At 27.0% G+C, this 27,674-nt stretch overlaps 2 protein-coding genes across 7 annotated transcripts in view; one reads left to right on the top strand and one right to left on the bottom strand.

Moving 5' to 3' along the window:
* Nucleotides 1-1,352: 1,352 nt before the first annotated feature.
* Nucleotides 1,353-25,588, bottom strand: LOC107451352 (RNA-binding protein 39-like protein Caper). 5 transcript variants are annotated; one of them, XM_043038764.2, is made up of 17 exons: nt 25,395-25,582; nt 20,374-20,443; nt 17,023-17,075; nt 14,783-14,939; nt 13,457-13,659; nt 12,216-12,284; nt 10,547-10,579; nt 9,297-9,326; nt 9,174-9,212; nt 8,965-9,082; nt 6,724-6,816; nt 6,444-6,641; nt 6,258-6,323; nt 4,849-5,053; nt 3,712-3,850; nt 2,903-3,087; nt 1,353-1,573 (listed from the first exon to the last, which is right to left on the bottom strand). In XM_043038764.2, exons 2-17 carry the CDS (start codon nt 20,425-20,427, stop codon nt 1,488-1,490), a joined length of 1,728 nt encoding a protein of 575 aa, XP_042894698.1. In that variant the 5' UTR covers nt 20,428-20,443; nt 25,395-25,582; the 3' UTR covers nt 1,353-1,487. The 5 variants fall into 5 exon arrangements, with proteins under 5 accessions (XP_042894698.1, XP_071037187.1, XP_071037188.1 ...); XM_071181086.1 differs by lacking the exon at nt 14,783-14,939 and adding an exon at nt 20,215-20,257 and having other exon boundaries at nt 13,457-13,657; nt 25,395-25,576; XM_071181087.1 differs by lacking the exon at nt 14,783-14,939 and adding an exon at nt 20,215-20,257 and having other exon boundaries at nt 9,297-9,323; nt 13,457-13,657; nt 25,395-25,560.
* Nucleotides 25,589-25,647: 59 nt separating this feature from the next.
* Nucleotides 25,648-27,674, top strand: part of LOC107448278 (ATP-dependent RNA helicase Ddx1) — a 38,970-nt gene continuing 36,943 nt past the window's right edge. Inside the window, exon 1 of one of the 2 annotated variants that reach the window (XM_043038762.2) lies at nt 25,648-26,052. In XM_043038762.2, coding sequence (XP_042894696.1) covers nt 26,037-26,052 — 16 coding nt within the window. In that variant the 5' untranslated portion in view covers nt 25,648-26,036. The remainder of the gene's footprint in view (nt 26,053-27,674) is intronic. The other variant, XM_043038763.2, reaches the window with a different exon arrangement.

Here is a 27,674-nt window from a genome sequence, read left to right as displayed (position 1 = left end):
AAATAAAAAAGTTTCTTCACATCTTGCTGTTAGAATCAATTAGAATACCATTTTATTAAAATCAGATAAGCTTGTTTAAAACATTTTAATATACTCTGCCAGCTGGTTCTAGACATAACGTTGCAATTTTTTTTACCATTGAGGACAAGAAAAACCTCATTTAGTTTTCCACCTATAAATGAAATATACAGTGTTAAAAAAACAAACACCCTAAATAAATTTTGATTTAATACCTAATGGTAGTCTTAAAAAGTGAAGATCCGATCTTAATGGTTCTATAAAATGACTCCAAATATGCTAACTAGTTAGTGCAGAGGCCATTTTAAATTATGAAATCAGATAGAAGCATACTTTATTAGAACAAACATACCTTTTTTTTCCGACGGATATAGTATTTTAAAGATCAGATTTTCTAAAATTCGATTTTTTTGGGAAAGTATTATACCGATTTTTTTCAAATTTTGAATAAATAAATAATAAATATTATATAAATAATATATGAATAATAAATATTTAAAATAAATAAAATGTTTTTGGACTATTATAAAAACTTTTTACATAGAATTATCTTAGATAAATGAATTTTAAAATTTTTTAATTAGCTTTAAAAGTTGTCAAGATATGGCGAAATACGCAAATTAACAAAAAGGGGTTCAAACCTTTGACTGCTCTTCTGACCAAACTACTGGGACTATATTTCCCAAATTGTAGCCTTGTATTATGACTGTCAAGAATTCAAATTCATCTAAAAAAGTTATGTCTATTCAGAGAAAGTACATTTTTGTGTCTGGTTTCGTAACTTAAAATACCCTTTGCACTAACTAGTTAGCATACTTGAGAACACTCCTTTGAACCATTAAACTAGAGTCCTAGTGCAAGAAAGTATTATCATTAAATCGAAAGTTACTTCTTAGGGTGTTTTTTTTGCTTACTGTTCATAGAAAAAGCCTGATTTTAGTTTTTTTGCCTAAAGTCCCACACCTATAAAGAATTAGATAGGAGAAAAATTACTGTTCATCCCAGTTTTCTAATTGAGGGGCATGAGGAATCGGCCCAAACCAAAATTGTACAAAAAAAAAGTCAACATTTCACCAATAGGTAATACTTAGTTTTTTTTTCTTCTCTATTGCACAAAATGTCTAAAGCATAGTTAGCTCTGCAATTGAATACCTGTAAACAACATCAGTGAATAGTGGCATTGGTTGATGCCATGATTCAGCATAATACTCTAAGCACAACCACATGATTAAGCCCAATCATGTGAATTTGGTGTTATTCACTTAATTTTTTCTTTTTGCATTGTAATAAAAATAGATAACCTTGTGTAATTAACTTCAACACTAAACACAAACTAAGTTAATTGTTTTTATTACATATTTGGTTGATAGATAATATACAAAAGCACAAAATGATATTTACATATGAAGTTCAAGAAAAAGTCATTTAACATAAACAAATTTCTGTACACCAAGTAAGACTTCATAAGTTTATCCCAAAATTGGAGCAACAATGGAGTCTGGGAAAAGACTATGATAATTTACAACAGGGACATAAGCAGCTGTAATGACTCGACCTGTTGAAATTAAAATATACAAGTAAGTAACATATATAATTTCAATATACATATATATATTTATCTTACTCATACAATTAATTAAGGATACATTTTTATTTATTTTATAGGTTCAGCATTTAGAATCTCTTTCCAAAAAAAAGAAAGAAAGATGTTTAATAAAATGGAGAAAATTTTGTAACAAAAATAGAAATTAAAATGTTCATTGGTCACAAAGAGTTCTTTGAATTACAGTCCAGTCACATTTATGAAACCACCACCGCAAAATGCCGGTGGCAGTAGAGCGTGTATAACGCAGAGATGCCAACTTGCTCCGGACAGCAAATATATATTTTAAAGTGGTAGTTCACCAATTGTGATTCTTGATTTAATAAATTCAATTTAGTAGATTTCTATCCACCACTATTTCTAAATAATTCATAGGCTTATATAATTCACCACTTTATAGTACTTATGCCAAGCTATACCTTTTAAAAAGCAAGCAAAAATAGTCAAATATTTGCAAAGCTTACTTTGAAGTTATTTACCGCTTTTAAAATTAATTTGCAGTGTCCGGAGCAGTTGGCATCTCTGATAACGGGTACCTGAAGGAATTGGGAAAACATTGTCATCACAGGGCGCATAGCTAAATTTTTCAACAAAAAATAAGAACTAAAAAAATATTTTTAAGCACTTTAAAAAATAACATTATTAGGATACGAACACTAACAAAATTTTTTTCTTCCTACTGTTAAAAGTTCTTCATTACAAAACATTACATAACATTAACAAAATGCAAAATAATCTTCAAAGACTTAACATGATCATGATAAAATAACTATAGTTACTGACAAAGAACTCGTTTTCTCAATTATATTGGCCACCATAAAAACAATTTTAAATATATTCAATAGTTAAGTGAACCATTTTATTTTTTAAAATAAAAATTACCATAATTATGTAAGAAAAAAAATTATTCAAAATTATAATTTAACTATTATTTAGGTTATGAAGTGATGTATTTCGATTGATTAAAAAAATTAAAATAATTTTGAAATTTAACAACACTGAATATTGAAGTTAAACATTTTTGTCAGAAGTAAATTATTTATCCAGTGAGTGGTACTGCAACTGCACATATTGCAGCTCTGAAAAGGTCACATTAATGTGACTGTGTATTATTTTAATAAAATCAGTGATATCTGAATACTTATGATTAAGTTATGAATAGTAAGAAAGGGTGAATAAAATTTTCCTGTTCCTTTTTGTAAACTATATCACAATTTCAAGCAAGACAAACTACAAGCTAAAGAAAATATGTTTTTATATTATGTACATTGTGAAACTTACCAGCAAACCATCGTCCATGCAATGCGGTAACAGATGCAACAGCTGCAGCAATCGTAGGGCACTTAACATACACATTTCCCTGTGGAGACATTTTATCTACATACACATGCATAGCCCCGCCATGCTTTTTACATTCCTCGATAACATCATTTCGTATTTCTTCATCCCAAGTAGGGTTTGTTTCGCTGAAAATAATTTAAACCATTACATTTAGCTGATAAGTTAACAATTAACATTTCCTTAAAAAGAGAAATGCAACATTCAAAAAATAATTTTTCCTCAATTATCTGAAGAATTTAACTCCTAAACTGCATTTAATAATCCATCTCCCAAACAAACAGAACAAATTAGAATGTATAATTTCCTATTTAAAAAAATCTTATTGCAAATTATCACTTGCAGATCAAGATTATCAAGATTGCAGATACAACTAAAGCCATATTATTTTAAATTACAAATATTGCCCAATTTCAGTAGTTTACTTTATGTGGGAGGGGGGGGGGCAATATATGCTGCCGATTTTTCTTGATAGAAAACTAGGCTTTCTTTAGATCCTTTTTAATATTATTAGTGTTCATTTCACCTCAATCATCAAATATATTATTAGATATTTATGTTCTTAAAAATACTAAATACATAATTACAAAATATACACTTTTCATATATAAAGTAAACTTTCTTCAATGGGTTAACTTTCAGCTTTGTTCTGAGCAAAATGTTATAGTTTTAATTGCAAAAACATTTTTTAAGAGGTTTGAACAATTGAAATTGATTGTGTTTCAGTTAGAGCATTAAAAATATATACTTACGTGGCTGGATCAAACATGTTAGATAATAAAAAGCACTGAGTAGCAATAGCTGGAGCTGCAACTTGTTGTTGAGGAGCAACAATTCCTTGAGACATCTGCAGGGCAGACACAGCTGCTGCTGGTATATTTAAGTCTGTGCCTGTAAAGAAAGTAAAGTTTAAAAAAAGGAAAACTTTGTTCATAATCTAACAGACATACCCTTCAACTGCTATGGAATTTCCACAGTATTAGAAAATATTTTTCTCAGTGGTAGCAAAAGTAATGAATTAGTATTTTAATAAAATAATGTATAGAATAGAGTATAATAATAAAGTTAGAGATAATAAGAGAGTATAATATTAATGTAAAGAATACCACAGAAAAAAAATAGCTTATACATTTCAGAAATTTTTGTTTATTTGATCACAGGTGAGTAACTTGTAAGGTAATATAAAAACACAACTACCAATCACCATGAAATAAATTCAGATTTTCATTACAAAATGGGGAGACTAAGTCATACATTTATATTTAAATATCTAATTGTAGAAAGCACATCCTTAATCATTTTTAATTGAATCAAGTAAAGCAGCCAACATCTGGAAAATACGAGCCATGAGAGCAGTTTAAACTTTGATCAAACATTATTTTCATTTTCAGCTTCTAATTATAGAAATCCTTTACCCTACAATTATTTCAATATACATAGATTAAAACAATGAGGGGAAAACATATTTTGAGTTTCTTAAAAAAAAATTTGATTTCACACACATTTTATAAATTGATAAGCATTACATTTTGAACTAAGTTGAAAGGAAAAAATTGAAAATTAACCGAATATTTAAAATCTGAATTTGTTATCTAATTTTTTTGTCATTTTGTGTCTCTAGTCAAAACTAGAAGAAACTATAAAAATAAATAATATAGTTTACATAATCAGTGCTTAAGAACTTTTAAGCAAACTAAACCTAAACTTACAAATAGTAAAATGCTGTTCAAAATGTAAATTGTTGAAATCAATATTTCTGACTTACTATTAAAATATACATTCATAAATATGCAGTTTTTGAAAATTTTACCAACACAAAAGTGGCCTATAAGAAGAAAAGGCTAAGTCTAGATTTAAGGCACATTTTTTATATACTAGTTCATAATTACCTTCTGCCAGTTTAGCCATAAGTTGAAGCCGACCAGTTGCTCCCAAGTCAATGCCTGTACGGTCAAGTTCATCACTATCTAAAAATGATGGACCTTGAGTAATATCATTTCGTTCAGTTACATGTCCTACTTTCATTGGTCTACCAGCCAATTCAAATCCATTTAATTGCTCCAAAGCTTTTTTAGCATCTTCAGAATCATAAAACTGAAAAAAATTATTGGTACAGTTATTGTCTTTAAAATAAAAATTACAGTAAAGATGTTCTACAGTATGAAATAAGATTTATGAAATCGAACTATTTTCTACATAACTTGAAAATCTTTTAACTTTAAAATTATAATAATTTGATGAATGCTACTATAAGTATTCATTAAGCATTTCATAAATCGAGGAATTTTGCTTCAACCACATATGATGAATTGAGCATTCCGACTTCATTATTTTTTTCATATTTTGGGGTGTAAGCAAAAAATTTATTTCATGTGGGGTATGAAAGAGTGAAATTTTCAAGTAATAATAATAATAAAAAAAAAACTCATTTAATGAACAAAAGAAATTATAATTTCTTTTTACTATTTAAAATCTCTTACAGATAGAAGCGAAATTTAACTTATATGGCCATAATAAAAATGTCCGACACTTTTGTGATCACAGTAAACAAAATCATGGAGTATTTAAAAATAATAAATTCACACATTCTTTTCACAATTTAGGTACCTTTTTTAATTCAAAAATTACAAAATAATAACTTACTCAATTTTTTTCTTCTTTTTTTTTAAAAAAAAAACATATTAAGTGACGAGTTCAGCATTTTTTTTAAAGAAAGCTGTATAAAAAATTTGCAGAAAATATTTTTGCTTTGTTTTCTAAGTCTACAAATTCTTCCAAGCATTTTTTATAACAGAATTAAGTTATTTTTGTTACACGTATTTTCACAGGTCATATCTTTATGAGGAATGACTCATACTGCCAACTTTAATTTAGCCAACACACTATAGGTGTTACTTCTACTGCTACTGACTCAATATTTTTGTATCAATACTAACATACGAATGAGAAACTTTTACTCTGAAATGCCTTTGCACTGTAAAGCAAAAAACTGAATGTCTGGAATATCAAGAATCCAGCTTTGTTATCTTTTGTTAAAACTTTTACTTACACAGCAATACTATACACAAAAAACAGGGTTATTAAAAAAACAATTGAAATCATACGCCCTTTTAATGCAGTGCTTTATATATGCTTAGTATAAAACAGTATTGCACTTTTTTTTGGTTAATCAGATATATACAGGCCTGTATTAGATATTTCGAAAATAATAATTTTGCATTTGTAACTTTTTTCCTGGCTAACAATGAAATTTTAAAATAATAAATAAATATCTTCTCTTCAGAAAAGCAATACTTACACTAATAAAGCCATAGCCTTTAGATCTACCGGTTTCTGTGTCCTTTATCAATTCAATTCTTTCAATCTGAAAAAATAAAAACACACTTGACATGAAAAGAAAGAAAGCTAAAAATTTTTTTTTTACTAAATCTTTGTGAAATGATCATACAAACAATAATTTAAGAATAATGAAGGGGGAAAGTACCTTTCCGAAAGGTTCAAATATTCCTCTTAACATTTCTTCAGTAATATTGAAATGAAGGGACCCAACGTACAGCCTCATTGGCCCCGGAGTTCCTTTCATTATGGAGCTAGAACTAGCAGCAACTCTGTTTTTTTCAGCTTGAGATAATTGGACATGAATTTTATAGCCCATAAGTTCAGTATCATTAAGAGCAAGAGCCTAGATTAAGAGAGAAAAATTGAATGAATAAAATAAGTCATAATTAAATAATGCATTTCGATCTGTATTATTTAATACTTACAAGAGGAACAGAATCCACACTGACAAATTCAACATAAGCAATACCTTTTGAACGTCTTGTTTTATTATCCATGATAATTTTGACATCTCGAACCTAAAATAATGATTGTGTATTAAAACATGTATGAAAAATGCAAGTTACACTTTAGTTTTTATTTTATTGTTCAAAAAATTATTAAATAAACTAAGAGCAATAAATTACAAATAAGAAGTTAACTAGATAACAATTTAAAAATAATTTTTAGGTAAGAACCACTTTAGTTTATATATATTTTGGAAGTTTAACAATTAAAAAATGAATATCATAATAACTAATTATCTAATGGTCATATTTTAATGGCCTAAGATGCTGTAGACAGCTTAAACTTTGCCTTATGCTAATTAGGCCAATAGTAAATTAATAATATATTATTTATTCAGAATCATCATTGGATGAATGAGTTTTACAATTTTGTGCAAAAAGTTTATCATCAGAAAACACACAAAAAGTGAAACTAACATTTAGGGATGCAAATTTTCCACCACTTTTTGGACCAAGCTATTGGGGGAAGAATTTTTTAGACTGGCAATCCTACATATTTTGATGGAAAAAAATCTAAATTCATTGAAAAAAGAAAGTAGGTGCCAGATTTTGTAATTTTAAATATCACAATATATATGCAAATTAGTCTGTTTATGGTTAGCCCCTGTTAACTATTAAGATGACAACTTAAAAGGGAAAAAAATTATTAAGGTGTTCTCTTTTTTATTCTGTAAGACTATGTAGCGCTTTTAATAGAAATAAAGAAAATATTAAGTTTTTTTTTTTTAAAGAAAAAGATGAGTTGATTTAGAGACAATTTACAATAGATTACAGTAAAAAAAAAAAAAGTGAAGTAACTTGATCCATTAATTTTCCATAGGCAAAGTATGTTTTTTTAAAGGAAAAAAAAAATTAAGATAAATTTTAATCAGCATTGCATGGAAAATTGAGTATAAACAAAGTTCAATGGCAGAGTCAAGATTAATGGGTTATTTCATCATTAAATCATATTTTTAAATGAATTATATTTAAATACACTGGTATATATGAATTTACTTAGTATATATTATAGAAATTCTTTTCTTCACCAAATGTGTCAAAAATAAAAAATATTTGACTAAAAATGTATTACACACAAATTAAGTAACAAAATGTGTTCGAAAATTAAAATACAGGGAAAAAAACTAATTGAAAAATTTCATGTGCAACTTAGAATGCTTTTTATTATGAACTGATCAACGAGATAATGATTGGTACAAGTTTTTTGTTTTGTTTAAAGGCTGTTAGAACTATTTTTATACAAGAAAACAACTAGGAATTTTAAAAGCTTAGCATTGAAGAAAAGCATAATGCTTAAAAAAACTACTTTGTTTTCACACTTAAATTTTTTATAAGATATACAAAATAAATTTTTCTGACTTTCACAGACTGCAACCAATAAAATAGTTTTTACATTTACCCAGCAAATATAAAGGTAAGATATCAAAAGTAGAAAAATACATATTATTATTAACTATCCTATGGTTCCTTTTCAATTCTCGTGATAAATAAAAATCCTGAATTTTCCAAGAGCATTTTAATAAAATTCTTGACTATATTTTTGTTGAAGGCATTTACAAAAAAAAAAAAAAAAAAAAAAAAAAAAAAAAAAAAACAGAAACACTGCTTATTACAATTACTAGTATGTCTTAGAAATTAATATGAGTATTTTTCAATGACCTACAGCAATAAAGCACCAATCTATATTACTTGAAAGTATTAGATATTTAATCACTCAACAATTAGTTGAAAGAAATTTAGTAACAAATTAACTAAATTTGACATAGTGCAATATCTGGAACATCTGGTTTACAATATATGCTAGCATAAAGAGGGATATCCTTAAAAGCGAAAATTTAATTTCTGTAAGAATAAACTTGCGCCTTATCTCCTCACAACAAAATCTGAAATGGAAAAAAAAAATTACCGATCATAAAGGTACACATATATATTAAATCAAATTACCAAGTCAAAAATTATCAACAATTTAAATCTGGTTCTAATAAACTTATTAATAAACACAAATTTCAACCTTTCTATACCCAGTTAGGACATTATTCACTGATGACAGAGTCCTACAGAAAGATACGAAAAAGTGATCTAAATATTCTGTGTTAAATTTATGTATGAAAATAACTAACCAAATGTATTATGAATAGTTTATTTCAAATTATAACTTACTGGTCCAACAGATGAAAAAAACTCTTCTAAATCTCTAGCACGCACTCTCTGAGAAAGACGCATGCAGAATATTGTACGTAAATCTCTGTCTTCTGGACTAAGATCATCATTAGGCAAACTAAAAGATAAATATTGAAATAATTATTCAGAAGTTAATTTTAAAACTTTTTCAGCACATATATAAAAAATAGCATTTAATAGTAACTTACTTATTATGATGAAGGCTGTCAAAAAACTGAGTACCAGACCTAAATAAAATATTTTGACATTAGACATCAGTTATTAAAATAATTGTATTATCTTAATTCACAATATGACTGATGGGCACTTACCCTAAAGGACTTCTTCGGGGAGAATGCCTGCTAACCAAAATAAAAAAAAAGAAATGTTTTAACTTTGAGCATGCTTAAAAAATGAAGGCAAGCAAGCAACAAGGTAGTGAAAAACTAACACGCATTACAGTTAAAAAGGAACTAAATTATACATTTATAAATAAAATAATTCATCATACTAATAATTAACTAAAATAAGAATTTTATAAAATGCTATATTAGAAAATAACAATTTGGGACAAAACTTTAATATTGATTTGAGTACATAGAAATATCTTATCATGGGAAGTTCTTTTTTTTCTTCTTTAATGTAACAAAAATTTAAAATTTGTGAAAGTTAAAAAAAAAAAAAAATTGACACTAACATGCTACATAAAAATATAACATTAGCTCTTCCTAGAAAATTCAAAATTGAATGAGAGGGGAAAATGTTATTTATTAAAATGTTATTTAATAATTTTTAAATAAAATTTAAATTTCTTCAGCACTGCTAAAAAAATAAAGAAAGTAAATATACAGCAATTAGACAAACAAAAAACTGAAAAAATAGAAAACCATTTTGTTAATTAGCCAGCTAACTAAAAAAATTCTTAGTAATAGAGTAAATTTTAATAAATAGAATAATTATAATAGCAAAGGTGTGTTCCAGTATTTAAGAACTGAAAAATTCGATTTTTTCGATCAGTATCTGGACAATAATATCCTAGATATTTTTCAGAACCCATAGATGAAAATATAGTCTTACAATGATTTTTGTCTTCATCGCTGATTAAAAACACAAAATAAGTTTCTTTTTAATTACTTTATGTTTAATATTATATTTATTATTACATCTAAATTTCAGGAATATACCCGAGGAAATTATTAAATTTTGTGGACATTTTCTAAACATTTACAGGGGAGATGGTGCTTCAGTAAAATGCTAAAATTCTAGTATTTTTAAGAAAAGACACTTATGGATTGTGTGTACAAACAGTTTATTATTATTTAATTTTACTCTGGAAAGCAATGACTTAGTGAAATTTTGAAAGAAAACATTAACATAAAATAAAAAGGAAGTTTTTCTAAGAGATATGTGAGACACTGTAAAAGCAAATGCAAAGTATATGTTAGGCTTCATAATGAAGGGGGAAAAAAAACCTTCACTAGGTATTAAAATAATAACTTCTTAGCTGTGGTTGAAAGACTTTCTTTCAGTTTATTGTTTCAAAATTCAGTTTAAATGCTTAGGTATAAGAAAAATAGACTACCTGGGTGATCGTGTGCGGGACCTAGTTCTGTGCCTGTAATATTAAAAAATAGAGATTAAAGAAATGCTAATAATTCAATTATGCCTAAATATTAATATTCTATTCTAAGTAAACATAATCAAGTTAGAAGATCAAAAGAAAATTAATTAGTTTTCAAATATTTTTCTACATTAATCAGAGGTTTATAGAAGTTAGTATGACTTTCTGAAACAGTATACAGTGATTCCACTAGACTTAGGTAAATGTCCTTGGGATCCAGGACTTCTAATATTTCTTAATCAAAATAGGGTTCTTGATAAAAATAATTTTATTAATATCTTTTTTAAAGATATGCAAAAAAATAAAAATTTAATGGCAAGAAAAATAATCAGTAGCTGAATCAGTTATAAGTCGCAAAAGAATTGAAACTAAATTTTCGAATGAGCTGTCTTTAAAAACTAAACAAAAAACATTTACTAATACTAAAAAGGAAAAATTTTCATACATACTGCACATTATCATTAAGGGAGAATAAAACAAGTATCATTGAAACTGAGCCCATTACTTGCAAATAAAAGTGAAAAGTGATATTGGGCAGCTTTAATATCGTTTTAGATTGACAACAAATAACATAAACTATTGTGATCTTACAACGATATTGTATAGATCATTGGTAAATTATTCTATAACTATTGATTTATAATAATCAATATATATTATTAGTATAATTGCTTTCAGGCACAAACTGTTAATGTATAAAAATATTTTAAGAATTATATAAAAATATATTTTTAATATAATTAAGAAATATACGACAATATATCGAAGAAAAATGCTTCCTTTTAATAATTTTCAGTAAAAGTTCTGAAATGAAAGATACATTTCTTTTTTTAATGTGACCCAACATCCTCTTTTCTTTGCATTTATCTTTATTTTTTCATAATATAAATGTGTAGAGAGATAAAATATGCATAGAGAGAGATATTTGTGTTTGCATCACATATGCGTAACATCCATGGGGAAAAAATATAGCAAATCACAGTTAATTACCAAAAACAAATATTATATACGAAACAGCTTGAAAATTGTTTTTTTATAAACTGCTAAAAAGAAAAGGTAACTCAAAGTTTTTAATTAAAATTATTAAAATGCTTGCATTAAGGGAAAGCATGCTAAGAGAATTAAGCTCTGCAATCTCTTTATTGTTAATACATTATACAATGACATTTTAATGTTCAAAAGCATTTAAACAAATTAATTAAATATGTAGTCAAAAGCATGTGAATGGTCATAACTTTTAAATGCTTTTATCTTCCAAAGTTATTTACTTAAATAAAATTCTGACAATATCTGCAACTGTATTTTTTCTAGTCATAACAGGAGTTGTTATGAAAACCTACATTACATACATGTAAAATATATATTCAATCAATAAAAATAAAAAAACGTTACGCAAAGAATGAAAAAATTTTAAGGAAAGTTTTTAGTTCAGTAAAAGAAAAAAAAAAACCTATTTTGGTATAGAGATATTTTGGTGAAATGAAATGCTGTTTCACATTTAATCTTTACAATATATCCACTTTTTAGGTGGACTATAGACACTATAATCTAATTTATGCAAATGAAAAATTATAAAAATAAAATGTTTTAAATTGTTCTCTTATCTCATTAATCTAAGTTCAATACATACCTGCGACGATCTCGACGTGGAGATCTAGATCTTCTGTCCCTACTGATTCGTCTATCTCTGCTGCGACTTCTAAAAAATAAATAAAATTTATTTAAATCTTTAATTATGCTTTTATTCCTTAAATACATAATTGTAAGTATAAAGAACACCACGAAATAGCATATGTATTTAACTTTTATCAAAGCACAACAAATACCAACAATTCCATTTATGTACAGTACAGAACCCGTTATCCGGAAATCAGAAAACCGGAACGTAATTCGATAAATTTTCCTACCATTAAAAAAAAATTTTTTTTTTTTTCCTTATAAGATTTTAGGATTTTTCTTTCTTTTTGGAAAGATGTTTACCTTACTATCATTTTGGAAATAATCATTAGTGTATTACTTCGTTTTTTCTTCTTTTTAAGATTATTTCCAAATATTACTTTTTTTAGTTGGGTTTAACAATAAAAAAAACGGCTTTTTGTAGCGATTCAGAAAACCGGAAAAATCAGTTATCCGGAATAGCGATGGTCCCGATCGTTCCGGATAATCGGTTCCCTACTGTATTACTATGCACCAAATACGAAAATATTATAAAGGGAACTTGAAATGTTTTTAGAGCAGAAGAGAAACAGCACCAGCAGATTTATGTAGGCAAAATTAAAACATAATATGCACAGTATAACNCAGAAAAATTAGAATAATTCTGAGCATCAAATCACATGGCTGTGTTTCTATCATATTGGTGTTGTTTGCTCAGTCCTGGCCTGGATAGCTCAAAACAATACTTTTCCTTCAATTGCAATTCTTTGTTTTTTCCTTATCAATAGATATAATCATTATGAATAGGATTATTAATATATGAATAAAGAGGTTGAGAATTCATATTTTAAACAGGGATCAGCTTTTAGTAAAAAGGGATGCAGAAATAAAGTTTTGGATTGGATTGAATGTAGGGTTTAGTGGCACAAAGACCAAAAGAGGACATGCCGCGCCAGGTAAGTTCTGTGTTCGAAGAAATCGTGGTTACCAAAGTCTACCGGAATCCCTGAAACATATTGCTTTAATTATGGATTTGGAATTTAAAGAAATCACTTATTATACTTGCTTAATTGATTAGGAAAGTACTATAAAAACATTCCTTATAAGTGCAAGCATGACATTAAATTTTTTTTTTTTGAATAGCAAAAAATATTAAACTACATCATTTCAGCAAAAAAAAAAAAAAGAATTTGATATGTTAATGAATTAATTTACCTTGTTCGACGCCTGTCTCTTCGACCTCGGCTATAACTTCTTCTTCTGCGATCTCTGCTCCTGCTTCTATCCCTCCTCCGACGGTCACGACTTCTACTCCTGCGGTCTCGACTACGGCTTCGCCTATCTCGACTCCTACTACGTTTACTATCTCTGGCTCTACTCCTACTTCTGCTCCTTTTCTTCTTCTTAACACTACTCCTAGGGAAAAAATCAATTTTATTATTAATTATATTTATAATTTAGCTATATAATATAAATTACAAAATGGTATAATATAGGCTTCTTACAGAAGCATTAAAGAACTAAATTTTAAATTATTTAGCAATTCCAACTAAATGAGTTATAAATTTACAAAAATACCTTTTTTTTCTTATTTGTCTGATACAAGGGTTATCTTAATTTTAACTTACTTGATTTTTTTAAGAAAATCATTGATACATATTGAAATATTTTGTAAATATACTCACAAGCTTTTTTTTTTTTAAAGTTCAATATCATTATTATTATGGGTTTTATTAAGAGAAATGATGCAAATTATGATTCAAAATTTAAAATGAGATGCAAATTATGACTCAAGGATTTTTCACAAAAGTACAAAATCAGGATAAAAGTTTCATGAAACTAAAAGCTAACATAAGCTGTAAGTAAAATTCTTAATTTTGTAAACATATTTTAATTACATCTTTTTAGTTTTATGTTTATTTAAATACAAATACTTTTAAAAATTATTAAATAAGTATTTATCAGAATTTCAATTGGTAACTGTAAATTTTTGTTTTTAAAAAATTGGATTCAAAAATATATTATAAATACACATTAAAATTTTAAAAAAATATTTTTTTTAAAATATTTAATTAAAAAAAATCACGATTTTTGCCAACTTTCTTTAACGGTATAATAGATCAAGAATATTTGAATATTTATCCTAAGTTTTAAGTAACACAATCAAAACATTAAGAGACAGAGTTTGGAAGTCCCTCCTATTAAACTCGGTCAGCATGGCGCGAAAGAAGTTTTCTAAACTCTATTATAAACTATTTAAAGACTGTAGTTACAATTTCTGCAAAACTAATGCAACAGTCTAACTAAAATTTTGCATACTACTTCTAGACACAATTAACTATATTCTAATATATTAGATTGATAAAAAAAAAAATTAAAAGATTTTTTCAAGTCAATTTTTATTTAAAATTATTCTATTATTTAACACTTAATATTACAATTATCATTAATATTTGTCTTATCTCTTTCATACAAATAGGGTTGCCTGAAAGCGCGTCTTTAGTTCTTANTGTCTCTTCGACCTCGGCTATAACTTCTTCTTCTGCGATCTCTGCTCCTGCTTCTATCCCTCCTCCGACGGTCACGACTTCTACTCCTGCGGTCTCGACTACGGCTTCGCCTATCTCGACTCCTACTACGTTTACTATCTCTGGCTCTACTCCTACTTCTGCTCCTTTTCTTCTTCTTAACACTACTCCTAGGGAAAAAATCAATTTTATTATTAATTATATTTTTAATTTAGCTATACAATATATATTACAAAATGGTATAGTATAGGCTTCTTACAAAAACAATAAAGAACTTAATTTTAAATTATTTAGCAATTCCAACTAAATGAGTAATAAAATTACAAAAAGACCTTTTTTTTATTTGTCTGATACAAAGGTTATCTTAATTTTAACTTACTTGATTTTTTTAAGAAAATCATTGATACATATTGAAAATATTTGGTAAATATACTCACAAGATTTTTCTTTTTAAGTTCAATATCATTATTATTAAGGGTTTTATTAAGAGAAATGATGCAAATTATGATTCGATACTTAAAATGACTCAAGGATTTTTCACAAAAGGACAAAATCAGGATAAACGTTTTATGAAACTAAAAGCAAACATAAGCTGTAAGTAAAATTCTTAATTTCATAAACATATTTTAATTAGATCTTTTTAGTTTTATGTTTATTTAAATACAAGTACTTTTAAAATTTTTTAAATAAGTATTTATCAGAATTTCAATTGGTAACTGTAAAATTTTTTAAAAAAAATTGGATTCAAAAATATATTACATATACATATTAAAATTTAAAAAAAAAAAATATTTTTTTTATTAATATTTAATTTAAAAAAATCAAAATTTTTGCCAATTTTCTTTAATGGTATAATAGATCAAGAATATTTGAATATTTAGCCTAAGTTTTAATCAATACATTAAGAGACAGAGAGTTTGGAAGTCCCTCCTATAAAACTCTGTCAGCATGGTGCGAAAGAAGTTTTCTAAACTCTATTATAAACTATTTAAAGGCAGTAGTTACAATTTCTGTGAAACTAATGCATCAATCTAACTAAAATTTTGCATACTACTTCTAGACACAATTAACTATATTCTAATACATTAGATTGATTAAAAAAAAAAAAAAAATTAAAAAGATTTTTTTAAGTCAACTTTTATTTGAAATTTATTTTTCCCAAAAAGGGTAATTTAAAATTATTCTATTATTTAACACTTAATATTACAATTATCATTAATATTTGCCTTATCTCTTTCATACGAATAGGATTGCCTGAAAGCGTGTCTTTAGTTCTTAAAAATGGTTATATAACTAGCAGGAAATTAGTAATGACTGAGAAACTGAAACCCTCGCTGAAATATCAAAAGAAAATCTATATTAATCTTTAAAAAATATATACAGTGAAACCTCGGATTAACTGACCCTCTTGGGATTAAAAAAATTTCCGCTCATTGGAAAGGTATACTGGCCGAATATCGAATATTTGGCGGCAAAAATAGCAACATTTTTTAGTTAAAAAACAAATTTAATGCTGTTAATTGTTTTAAAGAAAAATTGCAATGATATAGAAATACAGGGTGTTCCAAAATTATCTTTACAACTTCAAAAATTCATAACTTTGAACATAAACAAGATATTTTTATTCTGTCTTTTGCATGTATTACTGCAACTAATAAAGTTTTTTTTCAATAGGCTGAAAAGTTATAAGTGAGGATGTGGACACCACAACAGAAAGCTCAATGCGTCTCATGGTTCATAGAGACGAAATCAGATACACAGGTTCAACGGAACTTCAGGACAACTTTCCAAAGAGACCCACCATCCAGACCCTCAATCCGTGCATGGCACACAAACTTCATGAGCACCGGATCAGTATTGCATAAAAGTGGAGCCGGACGTCCCAGCACAAATGTGGAGCGAATACGGCCATGAGACGCATTGAGCTTTCTGTTGTGTCCACATCCTCACTTAAAACTTTTCAGCCTATTGAAAAAAAAACTTTATTAGTTTCAGTAATACATGCAAAAGACAGAATATAAATATCTTGTTATGTTCGAAGTTATGAATTTTTGAAGTCGTAAAGATAATTTTGGAACACCCTGTACTGTTTCCTAGGAGCGTCCATAATGTGAAGTTTCACTGAATACACATTGTCCTATCTAAGCAAATAGACAATTAATTTTTGAAAATTAACATATAAAATTTTATGCCAAAAAATTAAAGAAATAGGTACACGCATTAGAGATGCTTCAAAGTACAAATAAATATTACCTTCTATTTTCTTTATCAGCTGAATGACCTCCATTGTATCGTTCTGAATCATCCTATAAAAACATTGAACATTTATGTAAAATAAGCAAGTATAACATTAAAACAAAAATCTGAATAAATTTCCATTATTACGATTGCTTTTACAAATAACTTGTAACATCAAGTCAAAAAATTTAAGACCTGAATGCAAAATATTTTATTTGTGAAGGTTTATTTTTCACAAAATGAATAATGAAATTTGAATCACAACAGAAAGTTATGAGTAGAATTATGATAAAATATTTCTGTAATTTTTAAACTAAAAGTAAACTTATGAATTTTAAATATCCTTGGATGCCAATTAACGATTGATATAAGTAAATGAATGCATAGGGAAAATGTAGCAGCTGATGCATTGAAATTTTGCAGGTTTGTCTTGATATTCCTGTAACCAAACCAGAAGTGGAGTAGATACCTAGAAAAATATGCACAAATATCGAAAATTCCTCAAAAAAATAGCATTAATGTTCTGTTTTTATTTAAACAAACCTTTTGGTTTTAATAGCTCTTTATAATCAGGTTGTATGAAGATTTCGAACAAGATTCCAGAATTTATCTATAAAAAAGAAACCAATAAATTTGCTTTTTGACCACCATCCTTAAAAACTTTTGTTAGTGAAAATTGAAAAGAAAAAACAATATGACTGATCCTTTTTGATATTATTTAACAGGAGTTAACTTAATTTTTAAAATTAAATCTACAAATCAAAATGTTATAATATCAAAAAGGAGACAAGGTTTAAATTTATATCTTATGAACTAATTATGTTTTGCTTACATGATTTTAAAGAAACCAAATATCTTGAAATATTTCTAACCATAATAAAAATATATAACTTGCCATAATATAGGGGTGCAGAAGACTTAAATATTTTCTGCAAATAAATTTTACAAATTTGTTTGTAAAATTGTATTAAATTTTTAATTCCGTTGATGTGTATTTAAATAAATGCCAATGATTTAAAAAAATTTCCAACACTTACGTCGTCGACTTTAAGCGAGGATAAATCTGATTATTTAAATGCAAGTTCTGTATGATTGATTTCAATAAAATGAAAACTAATACCTTTATAAAATTTACTTCTTTAAAAAGAAAAAAAATTAAATTGCTCACAATGTAATTGCCTATTTGTTTGCTATATTGTGAACTAAAAGCTACTAAACTGCATTTGTAGAGTTATCTAATTATTTTCTTCTAACTCACAGAGATTCTTCTCAAATATTTTTTTTGTTCATTCTGCACCCCTCTAAAAACGAATTATACTTTACACTTATTACCAACTTACAACGAATTCCCATAAATTAATTCTTAAAATGTAGTATTATAAATAATGGTACATTGTTCTCAAATAAAAACTTTCATTCAATCTTAATAAATTAAGCTATACATAAGAAGACAAAACATATCATGAGGAAATATCGAAATACGTAATTGAAAAACACAACAGAGGGGAATAAAATGTAGTAAATTTTTGTAGGGGAAAAAAAAAAAAAAATACATTGATGAAAAATAAAATGCAAAATCTACATTATACCGATAAGTCGAAAATTTTAATTCACAACAAATGTACTACAATCGAACCATTCAACCTCTGAAGAACAGCACAACTTTATAGCTGCCCTTCAATAATTCGTCTCCCCAAGTTGCTAATGGTAATCAACTGATGCATAATAATTAATAGGAAGTGCCTTAAAGTGACATTAGCTTCTGACAGTTTCTTTTAATGCTTGTAACTCTTTTTAGTGTTCATGCTATCTTAAGTCATACTTTTGAATTAATTTGACTATTTTATATAGTAAAAAGTTGGATCGATTTTAAAACAGAAAAATATAGATCTCTTTTCATTAAGATAGGCACCAAACTGACAATAAATGAAGACTTTATTTACTTATTATCTTTCTCTAATAATTTAGTAAAACAAATTACTATTTATTAAATTTTAACAATAACGGGGTTGCCACTCTAACCTGGAAAAAAAAAATTCTGTGTTTTTCCCTGAAGATATTATATGCGATATATTAAGAGGAAACACACTATCACTGTGCTTTTGAGTGAGCTACATTGTACTAACTATACTAAATTTAATTACCAGAGAAACTTGAGAAAACAGATATAGCTGAAATAACATCCTTAAATATGCCACAAATTGTGCTTTGAGTGGTCACCATTTTTTAAAAGATAAAAATAAGAAACAAAATTCCCTGCATTTTCCACGTGGAGAGGCAACCCTGAATAAATAAGATAGGCATGGAAAAAATCTACTTTAATACATATTCTTTAGAAAGCCAATGTTAAGGACTTTTTAAAAATACACAAATAATTAGAAGAAATTGGGAAAATAGTTTAAGAAGAGCTGGCAGCCATGGAAACATTATAATTTACTACACTAATCTAGATATAATTAATTTTGCTTTACAAGGGTAAAAAATATTCATAGAATTTTTTATAAAAAATATCTATTTTGTTATAAAGAAAAAAGAATTTAATAATTTCGTTCATTTAAGCATTATTTGGCATAATTTTAACGACATATAAACAATATTGGATTTAAATATAATGGGTACTTACTACAATACTGTATTTTAACTTTTGAGTAGAAGTAATTAAATTAAAATACAATTTTCATTAAATATTTTTGATTACTGTAGGTTTAATACTAGAGAAAGTCCTAACAATTCCTCATTAAAGACGTTAATTTTATAAGAAGCAATACTACATAAAAAAGGGTCTTTAACATTTAAAAGCATTAACTTTTCAAGTCAACAGAGCATTAACTTTTTAATCAGCCTCATATGTTTTGAAAGATAGTGTAAAATTGACCATAAATATTGATAGCAATTTTAGTAAAAACCATTAATAAATTCAAACATTTAATTTATTAAGCCATACAATGCAGAGGAAATTAATAATAAAATTTATAAAACCTGACTTATGTTTTGATAATTATGCATAAGCTAATAAGTCATAAAAGTTAACTTTATGTTTATTGTTTACAAATTATTTAACGACGTTTGTAAAGCTGTAATAGCTTTTTAGGATAAAAAATATTGACAAATATCTGACTAACAGAAACACCATAACTTGAAGAGAAAGCTGGTTGTATCAGATACAACCAAAAGCTTAGCTTCAATAGCCTTGGCATTTCATACTACCTTGGCTAAGTAATCCATTGGAACAGGGATCAATCAGTTCATTCTACAAGACAGAGCAAGAATATTATTTTTAAGATGTTTAAATTTTGAAAAATTAAACTTTAAATAGTAAATATTATAGAAAACTGAAATTTCAAGTAATTTAGAATTATAATATACCTCTTTTCTGTATGGTGCTTCTAACATAGCTTCCACATCAAAATCTTCTGCCATGGTCTTATCTAGAAATCTGCAATAAAAATTTAAATATATTTAATAGAATTTATTTCTAATTACTATGCTATGAATAAATAACAAAAATTAAAATAACTGAACACAGAAAGAAATAAAATTTAATCTCTAAATATTAATAAATTTAAAATATAAATAAAATATCTAAAATAATAAAACTACAGGGCAGGTATCACGACAATGAGCTTTTGAAGTGCGCTTGGAATACCTTCAATTTTTTAATGTACTTTAGTTAATAGTTTTTGAGACATTCGTCATTTAATAATAATTCGTTTTATCAATATTTTAATCCCTGAGGCAGAATTTTTTCAGGTTTTCTGTGACAAAACTATCTAGCACTAATGTTTTTCTGCAAGATACTTTAAATAATTGCAAACATATATGTTACTGATTTGAAATAACAAAGTGCTGTGTCTAAAATGGAAAAACTGTAGATATGTAATTTTTAATTGAATATGTATTTTTGTAAAAATTTATTATGATCGATATTCTCCCATTTTTTTGAGACAAAAACGCACTAATTACTTCCTTTTTTGCATTTTGTGAATCATTAAAAAAAAAATCTTGAAATCCTTAGCATAAACTACCGAAATAAAAATTGACGACCGAGTGTTTCATTCACGATTCGGTTGCTGTAAAAATATTGTATTAATAACATCGGATTTTATAAACTATGTGGAAATCAATAGCTATAATTGCCATGTGATAATCAATACCAATAATTGCCAAAAACACAATTGAAACACTATGTGGATTTACAATATTATCTGCGTAAATTGAGAGTGTGGAAAATGTGATTAAATTTAATTTAAAATGTAGATAATAATAACTGATAAATAACCGAAATTTTAAAAATCCCGAGGAAATTGGTAGCACTAGCAATTAAAGCCTAAATTAGCTGGTATTCAAGACTTTACCAGCAATAATTGTTGAAAGGTTAAAAAAAAACAATAAAATCGTCACATTGAAAGTAATTAAGAGTAATAAATATATAAAAGTAAATAAGTGCATAAAAAGTTTTTCCTTTTTTTTTTAAAAAAAAAAGAAAATTCATAGCAAATTTTCTTGAATGAACGATGGAAAGACCGAATGGATTAACAATAATATCGGTGCAAGCTGAGTGTAAAAAAGAGACTTCTAGGATTTGAACTTCACGTGCCGCAAAGCATCGCACTTATTAATTGGTTCACCTCTCACCTTAAACTGTAATTAAGTCTCCACTCACAGTAATATTTTACTAATATGATGTTTAAAAAAAATTAAAGAAAGAACATAAGAAAGAACTAATCATCTTCTAAACTTTCGCGATTTTTTAAAAATTATATATCTGAAATTCTATGTAAAGTCAATTATTTAAAATTCTTCAATGAGAACGGAAAAATCATGATCAATCCTCTGTAGTCAAATCCTTTAACAAAAAATAAGCAACTTTTAAATGCTTTTTAAGCACTCATAAAATATTTTCAAGCACTATATACATAAACAAAATAATTTTCAAAACATTTACATGATCATTATAAAATAACTAGATTCTGACTAAGAACTCCTAGTTTTTCATTTATTATATTAGCTATTATAAAATACTCAAGAGATTTTTCGGTTCAATATCAGAGTGTGATATATGAAGCCTGAAATTGACAATATCTTGTAAAATGCAGCATAGTTGTACATGAGAGAGCAAGAATCCACATTAATAGGCGCACTCGCAAGTATTTCATCAAACATAGAAAAATGATTAGCGCTTTCATACGCTACCGACTGAAGGTAAGCCGAGATGGATTGTGAAATCGTTGAATGGAACAATGTGAAAAGCACGCTTTTGCATAATACATAACCAAAAAAGGCACGGTAAAGAAGCAAAAAATCTTTTCGAAAATTAAGCACTTTTTAAAAACATCCAATGAAAAATGCACCTTTAAGGAGTTTTACTTTTTTTTTCATTAACGTATTCTGTTATTAAACCAATTTACTCTTCACTGTATATCTAGATGCCATATTCCTCTCATGTCTTTGAAATTTTAAGGTATTTAGCTTGAGCAAAAATAACCGATTTTATTATGTGATTGGTTAATTAAAAATTAAATAATAATTTTAAACATTTTATTTATAAGTATAAATGCTTTTAAATAATACTATGCATCATTATTAATTCATTTTATCAGATGTTATCAGTTAAACATAAAAGAAATTTGATATGAATCAAATCAGGGTTGGAGTTTTTGCCGGCAAAAAGGGGTTTTTGCCAGGACAGTGGCAAAAACCTGGTAAAAACCGGCAAAAACTGGTAAAAACCGGCAAAAACCAAATTATCTAAATTGCTGATTAAATATTATTACAAAATACTTGAAACAAATTTAAATCAATCATAAGGAGGTAATTGTTCTCNGCATTAATGCGCAAAAAATTTGAACGTCTTACATGAAGAAACCTTACCTACAGTAAACACGTGGTTGCAGAGAAATGCGTTCTGAAAGAGGTTCGGAGGGATGGTGTTCTGTAGTTCTTAAAGATTTTAACAATACTGGTAAACAGGGAAGCTAGATAATGGGGCAGATGTTGAAAATAATGAAAGATCCAGGAAGAAAAGTGAAACGGATTTTATTCTAAATGGCGCAATGAGAAATTTTTTTCAAAATGCGAGAAATTCGCGAATTTTGAAATTGGTTTATAGAATGCGCGAATTTCTCGCGGTAATCATTTTTTAATGCGAGAAAAGAAAAAAATATGCGAGATTCTCGCGCTGTAGTGAAAACACTGCTACTGATTTAAAATAACAGAAGTGCTGCGTCTAAAAAGGAAAAACTGTAGATATATAATGTTTAATTGAATATGTATATTTGTAAAAATTTATTATGATTGATATTCTCCGAATTTTTTGAGAGAAAAACGCACTAATTATTTCCTTTTTTGCATTTTGCTAATCATTAAAAAAAAGTGTGAAATTCTTAGCATTACTACCAAGATAAAAATTGACGACCGAGTGCTTCATTCACGATTCAGTTGTTGTAAAAATATTGTATTAATAACATCGGATTTTATAAACTAGTGGAAATCAATAGCTATAATTGCCATGTGATAATCAATACCAATAATTGCCAAAAACACAATTGAAACACTATGTGGATTTACAATATTATCTGCATAAATTGAGAGTGTCGTAAAAGTGATTAAATTTAAAGTGTAGATAATATTAACTGATAAATAACCGAAATTTTAAATATCTTGAGGTAATTGCTAGCACTAGCAATTAAAGCCTAAATTAGCTGGTATTCAAGACTTAACCAGCAATAATTGTTGAAAGGTTAAAAAACAATGAAATCGTCGCATTCAGAGTAATAAATATATAAAAGTAAATAATTGTAAAAATAAAATAATAAAAGTAAATAAGTGTATAAATAATTTTTTTTTTTTTAAAAAAAACAGAGAAAATTCATAGCAAAATTTTTTCAATGAATGATGGAAAGACCCAATGGATTAACAATAATATCGGTGCAAGCCGAGTGTAAAAGAGATACTTCTAGGATTTAAACTTCACGTGCTGCAAAGTATCGCACTTATTAATTGGTTTACCTCTCACCTTAAATTGTAATCAAATCTCCACTCACAGTAATATTTTACGAATATGATGTTTAATAAAAATTAAAGAAAGAACATGATTTTTAGAGCTAATCATCCTTTAAACTTTTGCGAATTTTTAAAAATTATTTATTTGAAATTCTATCTGAAGTCAATTATTTTCAATTGTTTAAAATTCTTCAATGAGAATGGAAAAATCATGATCAATCAATCCTTTGTAGTCAAATTCTTTAAGAAAAAATAAGCACCTTTTAAATGCTTTTTCAGCACTCAAAAAATATTTTTAAGCACTATAGCTATACATAACCAAAGTAATTTTCAAAGAGTTTACATGATCATTATAAAATTACTAGATTCTCACAAAGAACTCCCTGTTTTTCATTTATTACATTAGCTATTATAAAATATTCAAGAGATTTTTTGGTTCAATATCAGAGTGTGATATATGAAGCCTGAAATTGAGAATAGCTCGTAAAATGCAGCATAGTTGTACATGAGAGAACAAGAATCCACGTTAGTCCCAATCTTTGAATAGAACTAAGTGAAAAGCACGCTTTTGCATAATACATAGATAAAATAGGCATGGTAAAGAAAAAAAAATCTCCTTTTCGAAAATTAAGCACTTTTTAATAACATCCAATGAAAAATGCACCTTTAAGGATTTTTATTTCATTAACATATTCTGTTATTAAACTAATTTACTCTTCACTGTATATCTAGATGACATATTCCTTTCGTGTCTTTGAAATTTTAAGGTATTTAGCTTGAGCAAAAATAACTGATTTTATTATGTGATTGGTTAATTAAAAATGAAATTATAATTTTAAACATTTTATTTATAAGTATAAATGCTTTTATACATAATATTATGCATCATTATTAATTCATTTCATCAGATGTTATCAGTTAAACATAAAAGAAGTCTGATGTGAATCAAATAAATCTCTACAATTCAAATGGATCACGATTTCAGCCCACCTAAGAAAATCTATATAATTATAGAAAAATTAGAATTCATCCGCAAATAAAAGCTTAATTGAACAGTACCCAATCCTAGGGGCCCTGATTTTAGTCTGATGAAAAATAAAATTTACATTTGTTTATTGTTTCTTAGTGGTTTTTGTAGTCACCCTGCTTTTTAGTGCGACATATTTTAAAATTTGTTCTGCAATTCTAATGAGAAATAAAATTTGTTCGATCATTAAATTAATATTGAAAAAAATTAAAGATTAATAATATTTTAATACTGACAGAAGAGTTTCATTAAAAATGTTCAGTGGTTATATTATTAGTGAAGGCAGTGATCTTTTATTATCCTTTCACAAGATCTTACAAATTAATAAGCATTTTTTGTTCCTTACAACTTAACTTACCAAATTATTAGAATAGATGTATAAATATAGAGTAAAACAGAAAGAGTGTAGCCGAGCTTTTTTTTTCTTATATTACCGGAATCTTCCACAAATATTAACTAAATAATTACTAATTCTAAAAGAAAATTTCACCAACTCCGACAACAAAGGCTACGGGGGTTTCTGCTCTTTCTAGAAGGTTCGTTTTATTTTCCAAAACTGTACAATCACAGTTAAGAAAAGAAATATATAATTTGGAAAAAAACGTTAAATAACTGTCATGCATTTTACTCGCTATACAATTTGATATCAAATTATGCACGAATTACAAGTTAAATCATTTAATAAATTTCAATTCTCAGAAATTAACCACTTGATATTTGTTTTTTGCTGCGTTCGAAAAAGAAAATTCTACGTAAAAGAAAGTTTTACGAGTTGCTGTTTGTAACGCTCGCCTTCAAATATAAATATTACAACGTGTTGCATGGATTACACGGTTTAAACTCAACAATTTGTTTCAGAAGATGAATATGACGGTCTGTTTATTTACGTCATCTGCAGCTGTCGTGTAGAATTGCAATTTTATGAAGAGTAATACTTAGAAATTAAGTTATCGTATAAGTTAATAGTTTGAAAAACTAGACTTAAATAATATTAGTAAAAATGACTGCTTTCGAAGGTAGTATTTCTCCGTTATGAAGCTTTTGTCTAAATATTTAGTATTTTAATATTTAGTATTATTCTGATTAACGTAATATTTTTCTACTATTGAAATAATTAATCTATGGAATCTTTTTATACTTTTATGAAAATTTTTTAATTTTTCTTCCTTTTTATTGTATTTTTATTTATTATTGACAACAGACATAATATCAGTTTTTAGTTATTTCTTGCCGGCGTTTATGTTTACTTGCGTTACTAGCTAATTTACGCAACAATTGAATAAAAAGATTATTAAAGTATTTACATTTTAATTACAATGCACTAAGATGATAACTTAAGAAACACACGCATATAATATCAAGCCTAATTTGAACGGCATAATTATTATTAGTTGTTAGTGAAATTTACTTCAATATTTTAAGTTTAGTTTTATCTCAGAAATAGCATTTTATTATAACTGTCGCCACATCATCCCATTAGGAATATAATATTTGCATTTAATAGGAAAATGCACATCTTCCATGTGTAGTTTTTGGAACAATTTGATCGGATGATGAATCTAATCTCTTTTGACTTTGGTATGTTTCTTGCTCTAGGTGCCTAAATTCTAATGAAGTATCAATTTAAACTTCTGTGAAAAAATCTCCTAAGCCACCCTTTCAGATATAAGCTTTATTCTATCCGTGATGACCCGAACTTGTTTATTTTTCACCAGAATGTTTTGTTGTAGCATTGAGCAATCTTGTGAGGACCCGTAAAGAAAGCTGATAAAGAGAGTTTCTCAATACGCGAGAACATGTCTTCAAATCTTGAAACACCAACATAGGCTTTAATTTTTGTTGAATGATTTGATATTGGTGTAATATGTATTGCTTCTGTATAATTACAAATAAATGTTCCAAAATATCTATTTTTCATTCTTTAGGAAATTGTTTGGTAATTGTAGATTTTCACTATTAACCATTTCTGTAGTTGAGCATTTTAATTCATTTTTATACACAATTCATAAACGCAACAAAACAGATGACAAGAAAAAAGTAAAAACTCTGAATGTATATCACATCATTACTGCTCTTAAATTATGATGTAATCATTATATCATTCTGATTAGTCGGTGAAAGGAAAATGTATGTGATGTTTGATGCATCAATTCCAAATGTTTTTCTGTAGAATTGAATAGATCATTTTGCAATTCGCTACCAAGATTGATAGTGGTTGTTTTAGATACCATGCACTTGGATATTCGACCAATATATATCTTGGGCAATTAGGTCAACTCATAGAATAGCTTCTGGCTATGGTAGGGGTGCACAACCTTTTTCAGTGAAGGGCCACATGCACAGCAGATTGACCAATGAAGGGCCGCATGCCAAAGTGTTTAGACCGACATATTGAAAGCAATTGTTGGTGGTGATTGTTATATAAACATCATTGTTTATATAACACTAAATTCTTTTTGTCGGTTAACCTTGTAATCTCTTTGCAGAAAATACAATACTTTAAAACGTTTAAAATTAGAAAATGCAAAACTGATTACTTAAGAAGGAAAACAGAATTCGAAAATCAGAATCAATTTATCAGAAAAAATTTAGATAAATTGAAATAATTAAAAAACTATGGAAAAATTGAAATTTTTTT

The sequence above is a fragment of the Parasteatoda tepidariorum genome, chromosome 1 (assembly GCF_043381705.1).
Source record: "Parasteatoda tepidariorum isolate YZ-2023 chromosome 1, CAS_Ptep_4.0, whole genome shotgun sequence".
Taxonomy (NCBI): domain Eukaryota; kingdom Metazoa; phylum Arthropoda; class Arachnida; order Araneae; family Theridiidae; genus Parasteatoda; species Parasteatoda tepidariorum.
Note: the sequence above shows the minus strand (reverse complement) of the source record. Positions and strands in the feature narration are given on the sequence as shown.

Coding starts and splice junctions, on each gene's coding strand:
- LOC107451352 (XM_043038764.2), bottom strand. CDS start 20,427: ATGGCAGAAGATTTTGATGTGGAAGCTATGTTAGAAGCACCATACAGA. Junction 6,324..6,443: donor TATTTGAACCTTTCGGAAAG/GTACTTTCCCCC, acceptor TTATTTTTTCAG/ATTGAAAGAATTGAATTGAT. Junction 5,054..6,257: donor AAGGCTATGGCTTTATTAGT/GTAAGTATTGCT, acceptor AATTTTTTTCAG/TTTTATGATTCTGAAGATGC.